Source organism: Labrus bergylta, chromosome 19 (assembly GCF_963930695.1).
Source record: "Labrus bergylta chromosome 19, fLabBer1.1, whole genome shotgun sequence".
NCBI classification, from domain to species: domain Eukaryota; kingdom Metazoa; phylum Chordata; class Actinopteri; order Labriformes; family Labridae; genus Labrus; species Labrus bergylta.
Window position 1 is genome coordinate 5079910 of NC_089213.1, and position 15402 is coordinate 5095311.

At 43.5% G+C, this 15402-nt stretch overlaps 1 protein-coding gene across 1 annotated transcript; it reads left to right on the forward strand.

Annotated features, from left to right (window-relative positions):
• Window positions 1-379: 379 nt before the first annotated feature.
• LOC110005810 (Na(+)/H(+) exchanger beta) lies at window positions 380-15387 on the forward strand. The gene is made up of 12 exons (XM_065947785.1): window positions 380-1020; window positions 5983-6443; window positions 7926-8176; window positions 8309-8526; window positions 8657-8853; window positions 10021-10110; window positions 10242-10312; window positions 11051-11224; window positions 11616-11730; window positions 11825-11923; window positions 12027-12099; window positions 13151-15387. Exons 1-12 carry the CDS (start codon window positions 723-725, stop codon window positions 13411-13413), a joined length of 2310 nt encoding a protein of 769 aa, XP_065803857.1. The 5' UTR covers window positions 380-722; the 3' UTR covers window positions 13414-15387.
• The last annotated feature ends 15 nt before the right edge of the window (window positions 15388-15402 follow it).

Genomic DNA, 15402 nt, shown 5'->3' on the forward strand with positions numbered 1-15402 from the left:
ATGGCTCACAATGGGGTGTGGTTCCTTGCACTTGGTAGTGGTGGGAAGGGACCTGGCACCTCTCCAGCTGCCAGACCAATGTCCAGACTTGCATTTGGACTTGAACAGGAGATCTTGCGGCTTTAGACCCAAGTCTCTACAGACTGAGGAACTGCGGCCCCACGCCACTCATGCAATAAAAAGCAGCATGAAATTAGAACGACAAAATACAAGTAACTCAAAATTGTATTAAAGCACAGAACTAAAGTAGATTATTGTGCTTTGTTGCCTTCCAACACAGTTGTGTGCTTGTTGTTGGGGGCTGTAAGTTGGTCGTTGTTGGTGTCCTCCCCTCCAGCAGATGTCGCTCTCACTCTGACGCCACTTTGCGTTTTCCAGTAAAGCGAGAAAGAGTTCAGCGTGACAGCTTTCAGCCTGATGGATGATGATGCTGCCGCTACCTGATGCAAGTTGTGGATAAGAGGACTGCACAGGCGACAACGATCGAGCCACACTTTAAAGCAGCTCAGCAGGAGAGTAAGAGACGATAGTAATGTTTTTATGCAACTCAAGATTTTTCGTGTATAACTATGCGTAATTTTGAGAACCTTTGGGAGTTTGTGCGTAAAAGTTTGCGCGTCTCCCCGGCACGCCGCACTCGCTCTCCGCACCATCCTCATCTTCACCTTCACCGGATCTAGAGCTGAGCAGAAGCAGTTCAGCCGTCTAAACAGCCTGAAAACATGGCTGTGCTGCTCCGTCCCGCCCGGAGGAGCTCCGGTCTGCTCCTGGCGGCGTTTCTGTGCGTTTTGTTTCTCGCTTTCGTCTCTGCCTCTTCCGCGAGTCGTGATGTTGTTTCAGGAAACAACGAGACGAGGAGAAATCCAGCCGGAGGAGTGACAGAGGAGGACTCCCATCACCAAACTAACACCACCACTCACAAGAAGAAGGCTTTCCCCGTCCTCTCCTTCAAATACGAGCACGTCAGGAAGCCCTTCGAGATCTCTCTGTGGATCCTCCTGGCTATGCTCATGAAACTTGGTGAGTGAAATATGACTCCAATCACTGATTGATCTCCTACTGGACTACCTCCAGCATTAGTGAGCAGCTGCAGGGGTTAAAATGAAAGGTACTGATCATCCACACTGAAGGGAGGAGGCTCCAGACTGACATCTATAGTTTTTTTTCTTGTGTCGAGCTTCCTGAAAGTTTGCAAAATGCTTCAGGTTTATTTTTATATCAAAAGGTCATGCAGTTCAAAATGAAGAAGAAGAGGAACTAGCTGGAGTAATGAAGCAGCAGAGACAAAAATACACACCAGGCCAGCTGGGAAACATAATGCACATTCATTATGAGTGGAAGCCAAATATAGAAACAAACAACCAGCTGATGAGTTGAAGCATTAAGGAACTTTATTTATAGAACTCCTTTCGAGTACACACAAAAGAAAACAAGGTATGTACAAAGAGAGCCAAACAAATACAGTTAGGTATAGAGGGTGAGAATCGCAGGGGAAACGGTGCACGATATGAAATGTGGCTCATGAAAATATCAAAATGGGAATAGAAGAACTCATGAAACAGTACGATACGGTACACAATATGTGGCCCGCGATAATGAAAGTATCTCATGTTGATATTTTGGATGGACTTCTAGGGAAACTCCCGATACACGATGTAGGAGCAGATTATCAGAATAATATGAGGTGTTTTGTGTAACAGGGGGGGATTGATGGTTACCTCTGTACAGTATAAGGTAGGAACCTTTGTGAAGTGTTTCTTGTTACAAGCAGGTGGTTTTTTTTTTTTTGGTACAGAAATATGGACATGTGGAGCCAATGAACGTAAGATAATCAAATGGCACGTTCAACAGTTCAGTTTGACTTTAATTCATCTAACAAGGTAACGTTAGTCCAGGTGCAGCGCCACGATCCGATACATGATAATCACCATCAGCACACTAGAGTCACGTGCAGTATTTCTCTGCATCAGCCTGAGACAACACGTCCCTCATCAGGGCTGAGCGTATGATCATGATTTCATCATTATCGTTCAATTAAAAACATGCATGTGCACATTTCACCTGTTGGATGGAGGCCTGGGTATAATGCTCATGCCTTCACATCATGTGGATGCAGACAGATGAAGCTAGAGCTAGCTACCAGCTACCTTTTGTTATATGTACCATTTAACAAGTGATGAGTGCAGGTATACATCATACAGCGACCTCTTTCGAGGCTCAGTAGGGGCCATTTGTTATGAAAGACTGGAACATGTGGTTGGTGCCAATTTAATTGAGGAGAACAGAGGTGCTGCTTGTCAACAGCCTCCCCCTCCCCTTAACTTCAAACCGTAGCAGTGTCCCAGAAATAGGCAAATATTACAATGACAGTAGGAAACCTCCCTTAAGGGGGCCCCATCTGACAGCACTCAATGTTCTTTAAATGCTAAGTGTTTAGAGAGAAAAAAAAACAGTGATTTTGGGTTCAGGGTGGATGTATTGCAAACACAAATATTGCATAAAACATGAAGAACGGCAGGTTGTCATAGAAACTGAGATGTAGCTCATATGCATTCTTAGTTTCTTTAAATCTTAATTCATATCTTTATGGCATCATAGAGTAATGTTCACCTTTACTCATCTTTACCGTCGTTTTGAGATGGATGAAACCTGTTGTTGTTTGTTGAACAATCAGAAACATCTGTCTCCCTCAAACGATTAAACACTGTGATGAACACTTTCAGCACAGAGCCAAACCCCAAACTTTACCCCGAGGATTTTTCTAATTATGAATATTATGAAAATGAGTCTCCTAAAGACAGTCCTCATGTTTTCCAGCTTTAACTGCTGACAGAGATTCCTCTGCAGGCTTGAACAGAAGTCTCATCATGTTTCCTCAAACTGCTTCGGTTATGATGCACGAGTTCAGGTTGTGATGGTGTGATGCATCTCTACATGTCTGCCATTTAAACTCTACATCACCGTCTTGTTTTAGTTTCATTCAATAGAGCCAAATCAAGGCATTTGAAGATATTATTATGATAATTGAGAGCAAACTGCAGGTTGATTTCATAAACATTTTATAAAATGTTGAAGCATGTTGGTCGATTATATTGTTTCAAACTCTAAATATTAAAATCAAAGACTTGTTTTGGACCAAACAAAATACATTTGGTTTTAAAGGAGGAGTTCGCACATCCAACTAGCTCATGAGGTCGGTGTGTTCGACATAAAGCTGTCACAATGAAACGATCCTGCACACTCCTTTTGCTCACCATCAACAATTTGTTGGAGAGAAAAAGACATTTGATGAAGAAAAAAATTCAGTTTAAGCTCCAGAAATGATAACAAAAAATGTACAAAACGTAACTCTGCTTTATGTCACATCACATCATCAACATATAATATCTGTTTCATGTTCTCACACATTTAAAGGATGTAAGGGAGTCTGACGCAGCGTCACATGACACCGATATCTGATTGGTGCGCTCCTGACAACTACAGCCATCAGTACAATCAGGTTCAGACGTTTCACAGGACTTTTGAATGACATGTATGCATTTTGATTTTTTTTCACTCTTGCATTATCCTTCATGTCACCGTGGTTGATGTGACCGCAGCGTGCAGTGAGGATTCTGATTGGCTGTGTGAATCTGTCGGGCAGTTTGTCGTTGGCTGACGGAGCAGAAAGAAGAGCTCTGGCATCTTATCTGTTTCGTCCAGCTGCTGTCTCCGAGGGGCCGGTCCCACATCCTGTCCTAATGCACTGCTCGATAACAAAGAACGTCAGTGTGCGGAGTCGGAGAGGAGAGGAGGGGGCGAGGACGGCCGAAACATGGCTGAAGACTTTTGTTAGAGCAGCCTCGACCCCGGAGTCACGAGAGAGCGTGAATGTCAAGGCGCACTTCGGACTGAGAGAGAGATGATGTTAGCATTCAGTCAAATAATGACTAAAGTAGGACTTATTTAAAGGGGACATATTCTGAAAAATACACTTTTTTCAGAGTTTTTGAACATTTATTTGGGTAACCTGAGAGTCTGCCAACCCACAAAATGTGAAATAAACCCATCCAGTCCTTTGTTTGTGGTCTGCATAAGTCTTACAACACAGAGGAAAATGCTCTGTTTCAATTTTCTCAGTTTGTGATGTCACAGTGGGATTCTGGTTAAAAAAAATCCCCTCTCCACCCGTGGACTCCACTCGTCGTCTAGAACAAAACTTTTGCGCAGGTCCGCCTTTTTTATTCTCCCTACAGAGGAGTGATGTCTATGGGGAAAACTCAGGGGGGAGGGGCTCATTGCATTTAAAGAGACACACACACCAAAACGGAGCGTTCTGAGAGAGCTGGTTTATACAGGGTCACAAACCTCCTCTGCTGCTTGATTCATGTTATATTTTGACCAAAGCACAGCACAGATGTTTCATTTAGACCACAGGGGGACTGTTTGAAAAGGTGGAAAAGGCTGAGTAATAATCAGATTGTTCATCTCTGCAGTAGATATTATTCAGAACAGATTGCAACATAACTTTAAGCTGTATCATTACCGGTGTCATCATTGACTCATGTTGAGCAGGCTGCAGAAAGTCGTCTAACCCGAATGATGTCTCAGCTCTGCATCTAAATCAGGGAATAAATCCAAAAAGTTGTCTCTCCACTCGATCTTAAAGTTGACTTTATAAATTTGGAACCTCACAACGTATGATCTCAACTACCAATAAACGAGCCTCTCCAATGAAGTCGTTTAGACATCATAGACAGCATCTGAATACACAAACACAGACGCCACATGCTAACAGTGTGCAAACAACGCGCTGAAGATGCCAGCGGTCATATCTCAGTTGATGTAAACTGGGTGTAAAAATGTGATTGTGACGCTAATAACAGATGTTCTTTCAAAGCCAAGAATAATGTTTTAGTCACTGTTTAATTTGATTTGACTCCTTCATTGTTTTGGAAAGTGTTCTGAAATGTGAGGAACGGCAACTCGTCTCTGTTTTGATTCTTTTCAAACTCAACATCCGTGTTAGTGACTGATGTTTACGTCAAACAAGCCACAAAGAATTTAAATGTCTAACACTTTATAACCTGCTGGATGAAACAGCTCGTTAAACAGATTCATCAAGAAGTCATGCTTCCTCCTAGCACTTTGATTTTTTTAGTTTGAGCTAGCATAGAGGCTAAACACAAAGAGTTTAAAATGAAGTGATGTCATTAGAAAGTTGCTGTGGTGCCTGTTGCCAAGCTGCTGCTCTGACGCACTCGGTGATGTTTCACCAGATTTAGACACACTGAGTGATAACATGACATCGTCTTGACATTGAGATCTTATAAACACACTGTCCTGATGCCGTCTCTCCTCGATCTCTTTATTCATTCGAGAGCATCTTAAGTCGAAAGTTTTCTTTCAGGTTTGTGTGAGGGAGGAAATGCTGATGACGTGACCTTGTTCATTCTCTGAAAGTCTCTGAGTTTGATAAATTCAAGCTCTTAAAAAAAAAGTTAATCTGTTCTGCACATGTTAAATTTACAAATTATCCCTGCACTCATGTTCACTTCATTTGTCTGTCTACTCGCCATTATATTGTATAGTTTCTGCTTATTATATGTTTACACTCATGCACTTTAACTTATGTCAATACTGTACATTTACTACTCTGTTTTTGCACATTTACATTCAATCTTCCATATTTAATTTACAACCATTTACGACTCTGTTTTTGCATTTTACATTTAATCTTCCTATTTAAGACTAGTAATGCTAAGTTAAATCCTGGTTGTATATATTCACATTCTTAGTTTTGATATTTTTAGTGCTTATTCACTTTGTATTTAATATTATATTATGTTTAGATTTTCTAACATTGTGTTTTTTTACTCATATTGTGTGTTTGGATAACCTGCTGCTGTAACGCCACAATTTCCCAGTTTGGGATCAATAAAGTAATTCTATTGTATTCTATTCTATTCTAAAAATAATGGAAACTTTTTGATTCCTCTGCAGGTTTCCACATTATCCCCCGAGTGTCAAACGTCGTGCCGGAGAGTTGTCTGCTGATCTTTGTCGGTCTGCTTGTGGGCGGCATCATCAAAGCCATCGGAGAAGAAGCCCCCATCCTCGATGACAAGCTCTTCTTCCTCTACCTGCTGCCTCCCATCATCCTCGATGCCGGCTACTTCCTGCCCATCCGAGCCTTCACGGAGAACCTGGGCACCATCCTGGTGTTCGCCGTCATCGGGACCCTGTGGAACGCCTTCTTCATCGGCGGGATGATGTACGCCGTGTGTCAGATCGAAGGAGCCGGGCTGGGCGGCGTGGACCTGCTCTCCTGTCTGCTGTTCGGCTCCATCATCTCGGCCGTGGATCCTGTGGCCGTGCTGGCCGTGTTCGAGGAGATCCACATCAACGAGCTGCTGCACATCCTCGTGTTCGGAGAGTCGCTGCTCAACGACGCCGTCACCGTGGTGAGTGAAGTGGACGGAGACAGTTTATACTCTTACTCAAACAGCAGCTTTGAGATAGACAGGTTTGAGTTCCGTCTTCTTCTACTCGTCTTGCTTTCAGTGGGACGTAAATGTTCTCCAGATTGACTTTACTGAAAATGTAAAACGGTAAATGGACTTGAGGTTTTGTATTTCTTTTCCCGTTTTTTGACTACCCAACGCACTTTCACACCGCAGGTCACACCTACACATTCACACACTGATGGTTTTGATTTGTAGTTAGTTACCCCAGATAAAGAAGGGAAGCAGAAGAAAGACACGGAAGGAGGGACAGAAGGAAGAACGAAAGAAAAAAAAAATGCACAGGTGGATAGAAAGAGGAAAAGGAAGGATAAACAGGAAGAAGGAAGGAGAATGAAAGAGTGGTGGAGGCTGGAGGAAAGAAAGAGGGGGTTAAAACATTCAAAAGTGAGAAGGGAGGAAGGATTTAAGAACAAAAAGGATTAAAGGAAGGAAGGAAATGTGACAGGAAAGACAGAAAGAAGAAATGATTGGATGAGAGGGGAACAGAGGACGGAGGTAAGAAATGGAAAAAGGAGTAAAATCATGCGAACTAACCGCATGATGATGATTTAGTAAAGTTTAGGTTCTTAGAGAGAGAGAGAGAGAGAGAGAGAGAGAGAGGACATGCGGGAAAGGAGCCACAGTTCAGATTTGAACCTGGGCCGCCCGCCTGGAAGACCGCAGCCTCCATATATGGGGCGCGCGCACTTGAAGTCATTAAACGTTTGAATGAAACTCAAGAATCGATATAGGACTGAGGACGCCTTTCTCTCTCTCTCTCTGTCTCTCTCTCTCTCTCTCTCTCTCTCCCTCTCTCTCTCTTTCTCTCTCTGTCTCTCTCTCTCTCTTTCTCTCTCTCTGTCTCTCTCTGTCTCTCTCTCCCTCTCTCTGTCTCTCTCTCTCTCCCTCTCTCTGTCTCTCTCTCTCTCTCTCTCTCTCTCTCTCTCTGTCTCTCTCTGTCTCTCTCTCCCTCTCTCTGTCTCTCTCTCTCTCCCTCTCTCTGTCTCTCTCTCTCTCTGTCTCTCTCTGTCTCTCTCTCTCTCCCTCTCTCTGTCTCTCTCCTCTCTCTCTCTCTCTCTCTCTGTCTCTCTCTGTCTCTCTCCCTCTCTCTTTCTTTCTCTCTCTCTGTCTCTCTCTCCCTCTCTCTCTCCCTCTCTCTTTCTTTCTCTCTCTCTGTCTCTCTCTCTCTCTGTCTCTCTCTCTCTCCCTCTCTCTTTCTTTCTCTCTCTCTCTCTCTCTCTCCCTCTCTCTCTCTCTCTCTCTCTCTCCCTCTCTCTTTCTTTCTCTCTCTCTCTTTCTCTCTCTGTCTTTCTCTCTCTCCCTCTCTCTCTCTTTCTTCTCTCTCTCTCTCTCTCTCTCTCTCTCTCTCTCTCTCTCTCTCCCTATCTCTCTCTCTCTTTCTCTCTCTCTCTCCCTCTCTCTCTCTCTCTCTCTCTGTAGGTTCTGTATCACCTGTTCGAGGAGTTCTCCCAAGCCGGGACCGTGACCGTGGTCGACGCCGTCCTCGGTGTGGTCTGCTTCTTTGTGGTTTCCTTCGGAGGCATCATGGTGGGCGCCATCTACGGCATCCTGGGCGCTTTCACGTCGCGCTTCACGTCTCACACCCGCGTCATCGAGCCGCTCTTTGTCTTCCTCTACAGCTACATGGCGTACCTCTCGGCCGAGGTCTTCCACCTGTCGGGGATCATGTCGTACGTCAGCCCCGCCTCTCTGCTTAGCGATTAAAAGCCGAGATTTGAGAAGCGCGTCCAACCTTTTCCCCGTCTCTCTCTCTCTCTCTCTCTCTCTCTCTCTCTCTCTCTCTCTCTCTTTTTCCGGAGCAGATTGATAGCGTGTGGCGTGGTGATGCGGCCGTACGTCGAGGCGAACATCTCCCACAAGTCGTACACCACCATCAAATACTTCCTGAAGATGTGGAGCAGCGTGAGTGAGACGCTCATCTTCATCTTCCTCGGGGTTTCCACGGTGGCCGGCCCTCACGCCTGGAACTGGACGTTCGTCATCTTCACCGTCGTGCTCTGTCTGGTGTCCAGAGTGCTGGGTCAGTACGAGCACACACGGCGAACTGGTCACTTCCCTCCCTCGCTCTTTTTGAGACAGATGCATTTTGCAGATCATTAACGATGTTTTCAGGACTGACTTGTAGTCCTTGGTGTTTTTCTGTGTTCCAGGAGTCATCGGCCTCACGTACATCATCAATAAATTCCGCATCGTGAAGCTCACTAAGAAGGATCAGTTCATCGTGGCGTACGGTGGCCTGCGAGGCGCCATAGCCTTCTCCCTCGGGTTCCTGCTGAAGAACAGCGAGATGAAGTACATGTTCCTCACCGCCATCATCACCGTCATCTTCTTCACCGTGTTCGTGCAGGTCAGAGGAACACAAGCCTGACAGATCATACCCGTTTGTTTGTTTGTTTATTTACCTCGGGTCCCCATTATTATACAATAACAACTTTTAATCCTGAAATTCTACACTAAACGAAACAATAGTTAATGTCATTCATTTTAATTTCATTTATTATACGGGAAAAGATTAAAAATTTTAACGGGTTTTGTACAAAATGTAGAATTTTATTCCAATGTTTACACTAAAATATCTAAATTAATTAAAAATGGACTAAAAATGTTATATATATTTTGTGTTGTTGAGTACTTACATTTCCTCACATATTTCCAACAGTTTTCAAAGCCAGAGAAATCTGTAATTTTATAGTTGTGATGGAACTTGTCTTGTCATGGCGGCCGCCGAAATGAAGTTTGTCCGTTCCTCAGGCGGTGTTTATATTCCTGCTTGAAATGCATCACTGAGTTTGTTGTCCTGATATAGTGTGGGAACTCGTTCCAGATGTTGGTGTGTGTATGAAAGAACGACCTCTGACCTCAGCTGTGTCTGTAAGCCCGGTCCTCAGACTCAAGCTCGAGGAGGTGATCTGGTGAGGCGTTCCTGACTTGCGTTGGGATCTTGGAACTGGAGCACTAAGTGCAGGAGACGAGATGTCGTTATGGATCTGATAGTAAAAACTTAACAGCGTGAATGTTTGTGGCGTTACAGCGCGGAAGTTTCCATGAATCTTAGGAGGTCTTTTGTACAGTCTAGCTACGGGTTCAATGCTTTCTCTTGTAGTAAGAGACCAGATTAGGAGACAGGAGGATCATGTTAAAAGAATGATTCCATGTAGATGTGATTCAGAGATGGATGATCATGCATCAGAAAGAGGAAACTCCAACATCATCTCAAAGAAAATGAATAAAACAAGAGAGATTCAAAGACCGACCACTGCATTATTTCCAGATGGACAAATGAGCAGCCAGATGTTTGTATTTCTTATTTTATACTAAAGCAGGTAATACATGCAGGGAGCAGTATCCAGTTTATCGACCTCTAGTGGACACCTACTGGAACTACAACTCTTATAAATCCGTTTGGTTGCAACTTACTTTGTGTTGTGAAATCAGAAACGAGTCAATCTTCCAACAGTGTTTCATATAGAGCTGTTTTGTCTCACCGTGACCTCCCTCCTGTTTCTGCGTTCAGGGAATGACGATCCAACCTCTGGTGGAGCTTCTGGCGGTGAAGAAGAAGAAGGAGAGCAAAGGATCGATAAATGAAGAGATTCACACACAGGTGAGATCGATCAGGATTTATTCCAGGGTTTAGCTGAGATGAGAGGAGGAAAATGAAGGACAGAAAAGATATAGACATAAGCGTCGTTGCTGTTTCATTTACCATCATGGAGATAACGTTTCTGTCTTCAGTTCCTGGATCATCTCCTCACAGGGATTGAAGACGTCTGTGGACATTATGGACATCATCACTGGAAAGACAAGTATGATTTTATTCTCTCTTTTATTTACGAGAAAAGTCAAAAACAAATCATCTCACAGTGGTGTTGGCACGTGTCTATTGAATGCGTTCCCCAAACTCTGCAGGGGAATTATGAGGATATGTACTCGTATAACATCAAATAAACAAAGACCCTCGACGAACTGCAGGATTTTGCACTTCTTCACTTGCATTCATTATTTTTAAACAGTGGAGGTTGCAGCCGGAGAAACAAACATGTGTTTGGTGCGCCACATGGCTGAGCGTGAGGCCTTGAGTTGTTGCAGCTGCTACTTGCTGCATGTCAGCCCCGACTCTCTCCTCTTTATGTTTCCTGTCTCTCTTCAGCTGTCTGTGTTCTTTGACTTTGATCCCAACACTGAAGCAAAATTTATTAAACAGGAATACGATGCTGTGCACGCTCTTCTGTGTTGCTGCACATCATTGGTGCTTCAGAACGACATGTTTTAGTCCGTCCTGCTGTTACTATCGTGGTTAAAGAAACTATGATGTCTCAGTAGCTCATCTATTTATTTATTTAAATCAGAAAACTTGGAAATCCGAGCCACCATCGCTCGATAATGCACTGACCTTTGCATTAAACTAGTTCGACAGGGCGGCAACAAAAAGCGACCGTCTGATGACTGTCGAGTCCAGTCATCATGTCTGTCCGAAAAAGAATGACTTCAAAGTGTTTCTGGAGTTTTGACTGTAGTAATACTTAGTGTTTTCTGTCCTTCAGGCTGAACCGCTTCAATAAGGCCTACGTGAAGAGGTGGCTGATCTCAGGCGAGCGCTCCACCGAGCCTCAGCTCATCTCCTTCTACAACAAGATGGAGATGAAGCAGGCCATGATGCTGGTGGAGAGCGGCAGCACGGCCAAGCTGCCCGCCATCGTGTCCTCCGTCTCCATGCAGTGAGTGCCCTTACTTCATTCAATCTCAGAGATGGAGAACTGAAGGAGGACAACATGTCGCTGACAGTTTTAATCAGAAAATATATGTATCCATGTATTTGTTGTTTGTTTTTTTGGAAAATGAACCACACCTTTAATATATACAAACACAGATCTGAAGTGAGTTTAAAATGTCTGAAAGTCACCGGGGGTTAAAAGGCTGATTAGAAAAGAAATCTTCTGGTTCTTTTTGCTAAAATGATCAAAGGTTCAAACTTTAAGCTTAATTTTTTGCCAGCTTAAAATGAATAGAAGACTTTGCAAAAAACATGGATGCAGATCAACCCCTCCAGAAGTATTTCAGGCTCATTCGGTGCGTTGATGCACGTTGGTGTTCTGTTTGTCTCCGCAGAAACATTCAGCCCAAAGGGCCGAGCAGACGTCGAGCGATCCCGAGCATCTCCAAAAGTCGTGAAGCAGAGATCAGAAAGATTCTGCGAGGAAACCTGCAGCAGACCAGACAGAGGGTAAGAGGAAGAGTTTAATCAGTGTGATGTGCGGTCGTTCTTGAAAAAGCACAATTTTGTCGGTGACGCTGCGGTTTGTGTTTCCTTCCTTTAGCTTCGTTCTTACAGCAGACACGACCTCTTCATGGACCCGTTTGAGGACAACGTGAGTGAAGTTCGCTTCAGGAAGCAGAGGGTGGAGATGGAGAGGAGGGTGAGTTTCAAGGTCGCTGTGATTCTGTCTAATGAAACCTTCACTAACCCTAAAGATCATGATCATGGTTATCTGTTCCGCTACCTTTGTGTCTTTTAAACAGATGAGTCACTACCTCACAGTTCCTGCAAACCGCCAGGAAACACCTTCAGTGAGAAAAGTCTGCTTTGAACCAGGTCAGTCGAACTGAACACACAACAACACAAGAGAGATCTACGAGTTTGAGATAAAAATGTTCTGGAGGAATATTCAGTTTTATGCTGCTCCAGAGTCATTTTGTACATAATGACCTATAAAAATGCTAAAATTGGGAAAGATAATTGTTAAGGCGTAAAGAAACATAAGAGGCGGCTGTGGCTCAGTGCTGGAGTCGGTCGTTTCTCAACCAGAAGGTCAAGGGTTCGATCCCCAGCTCCTGCAGTGACATGTCCGATGTGTCCTTGGGGAGAACACTTAACCCCAAGTTGCTCTAGCTGCTTCGTTTGCGGCATATGAATGTGTATGAATGGATTCGTTTCCTCACTCCAAAAAAAACATTCAAACGTATTAATTTGCCAACCGTAGTTTGTGATGTAAAGTAGAAAAAAATGCAAATAAATAAATGCGTATTCTTGTCAGTAATAGTCTAATGACTTCTCAGGTCCACACACACACACCTCTCTCGCTCTCTATACACACAGCGGCGGGTCCCACCCTCGTTCATTTTCCTGTATGTCAAAACAACTCCCGTTTAAAAAGAGCTTCCCTCACCTTTACATTGCGCCATGTTCCATGGGGGACTCATTTGTGAAAGTCTCTCTCTCTTGGGATTAACTTCACCTGCAGAGCACGAGTCCGCAGGGTGGAGAGCGGTTGCAGATCTTAAACAGTAATCCATCTGATAGAGGGATCTTGCACAAATAAGATGCTGCATTTATAACCATGATAATAAAATTAGCATCATAACTCCTCCTCAGTTGTCGGTTAACTTGACCTCAGGACGAGCTGAAGCTGTAGGTGTCAGCGGGCGTCGGTCAGGAGCCGCACACTCACAGCAGCTCTGCCTGTTGTTGTGAATGTGTGTTGACATCTAAAAGTCTAGACCCTGAATTTAAGACAACCCCACCTTTTTCAGGTGTGTTTAAACGGAAAACTAAAATCTGTCAAGTCAATTTAGTCTCTTAAACGTAGCTGCTTCTTGTGCACCATTTTTATGCATTCTGTCCTTGCTCTGTATCTGCACCACAGAAAACCAGGTCTTCACTTATGATGACAGCGAGAGCCCCAGAGGCCCGACGGCTCAGCCACATCCCAGCCCCGATGATGCCGTCAGCCTGTTGAATGAGTCTCCCCAGAGACCCAATCAGAGCAAGGCGCAGAGGTCCACGGGCGGCGACAAGACGAGGGAGAAAGATCCAGACGAGCAGGAGGAGCAACAGAAACTATCGCGCTGCCTTAGCGACCCCGGACCAAACCAGGAAGAGGAAGAGGACGGATCCGGACGCTCATGATGAAACACGTTTACATCGTCATGTTTCCTAATGTTTGTTTGTCAGTTTAAAGTCAAAGGAATTGAAGCAAAGTTTAATATTTATGAATTTATTTTGCCAAAAGTGTTATTTTTTTCAATGTCATATTTCTGTGATACGAGTTGATGCAAAGATTGTTTCTTTTATCAAAGCATGCAACAATGAGCGTTTGCTAGTTCAGGATTCTTTTACAGCTAAGTGTCAGAAGTGTCTTAACAAGCAGACCTGCATCTTAAAAAAAAAAAAAAAAAAAAAGAGAGCACTTGTTTTAACAGACTTGAAGCACCAGATGGGTGGAGTTAATCGCTCAAAGCACAGTATGAAGAATCTGTTAAGGGGCACGAGTATTAGGCAGTGAGTACCAAAGATACCCAAGAAATGTTTGAGGAAAAATAATACTGACTCTCTTCAAAACCAACAAAAGCAAACGTGACCATCCCTGAGAAGGTTGATTATTTCTGTTTTGGTCTTATTGGTGCCTAAGTGCCTAAAAGCACGCTACACAAGAAGCCTGTATTTACATTTTCCACAGCAAAGATTCACAGTGAGTGAAGCTTTCCACTGTTAAAAGAATACAGAATGTTTTTTTTTTTGTTAAATATGCACAGAACAAGATCAGCAAAGACCGCTTTGTCCACAGGGGGCGCCAGAATCACCACAAATCAAAAGTTAAAAGGAGTTTTAAATGTCACATATCATACAAAATTCTTAATGTTTCTCTAACACTAATATGTGTCTCTAGTCTGTCTATAACCCCCCCCCCCCCCCCCCCCCCAGTGATGAGAAAAGTCCATCCTCTCCAACCTGCTCCACTTTTCAGAAAATGTGTGCTCAAACAGGCCGTTCGGAGATTTTCCCTTTGTGACATCACAAAGGGCAGTAACTCCTCCCCCAGGTGGGTGACACTCCCACAGCTAGGTGTTTGTTTAGTACCTCTGAGTCTGCCTTCTCACTGTTCACAATAGGACATGGAGAGAGAAAATCCGAGCCACCCAAGCCCTTCCAGAGAGGGGACGTGGTCAGACACAGCTCATTTACATATTTAAAGGTACAGACACAGAAACAGCCTGTTCTGAGCAGGGCTGAAATAGAGGGGTTTATAGGCATGATCAAATACAGGATCAAAGTGGATTTAGAACAAGAAACTTCACAAACATGTTTTGAGGAGCTCTGAGACTTATTTAAACTGGTTGAAGAGGAGGAGAATATGTGACCTTTAGAGCGATGATACCCTTATTAGTAAAGAGTCTTTCTATATCACTAACAACATGTTTTAAACTCTTATTTATTTTGTTATATTCACGTAAAATAACTAATTGAACAGCTTTTGTGATAAAAAGAATGATGAAGGGTGTTTCTTGAAAAAGCACAAATCTTCAGAAAAGCACAAATCTGTGGACCAAAGAGAGTTAAAATAAGACTTAAGAACAAAGTGCAGATATTGTTTGACTGAGGTCAGTAAGCTAGCTTAGCACTGTATTTAACATCGCTGCGTGACTGGTCAGTGTTTTCTCAGGGACTGCAACACAGCCTAGTATTTACAGCTAAAACAGAAACAAAAAGACTAGCTGCCATACTTACCCATGTGTCATGTGACTGTTTTGTACGTGTCTGAATTATGAGTTTCAAAAACATTCCAGCAAGTTTACCGAAGCTCAACATGTCTGTGTTTCCTGTGACTGAGCATGCAATGAGATGTTTTTCTGGAGGTCAAAGAGGTGGATCATCTTTTCAAGTCTGCACTTCACAGCACTAACTGCCTGAGCTTTTTGCCGCCTGCAAGTTTGCCTAAAAGTGAATTTGCTTTCTGTGTTTACCAGTTAAAGTATTTTTATATTCTGAGAAAGAAAAAAAAAAAAGGTCAAAATGTAAAAATGTCATGAATCCTGCAAATGAAGAAAAAGCTTTAATACCTGTCTGAAATTAAATAAAAAGGTATGTCATTGCCTAAGTGCAGCAGTTAAATGTTGT

Excerpts from the sequence above, each read along its gene's own strand:
- LOC110005810 (XM_065947785.1), top strand. The coding sequence starts at position 723 with ATGGCTGTGCTGCTCCGTCCCGCCCGGAGGAGCTCCGGTCTGCTCCTG. Across the intron at positions 11,731-11,824 it reads TGCAGCAGACCAGACAGAGG|CTTCGTTCTTACAGCAGACA; the intron begins GTAAGAGGAAGA and ends TCCTTCCTTTAG. Across the intron at positions 12,100-13,150 it reads AAAAGTCTGCTTTGAACCAG|AAAACCAGGTCTTCACTTAT; the intron begins GTCAGTCGAACT and ends TCTGCACCACAG.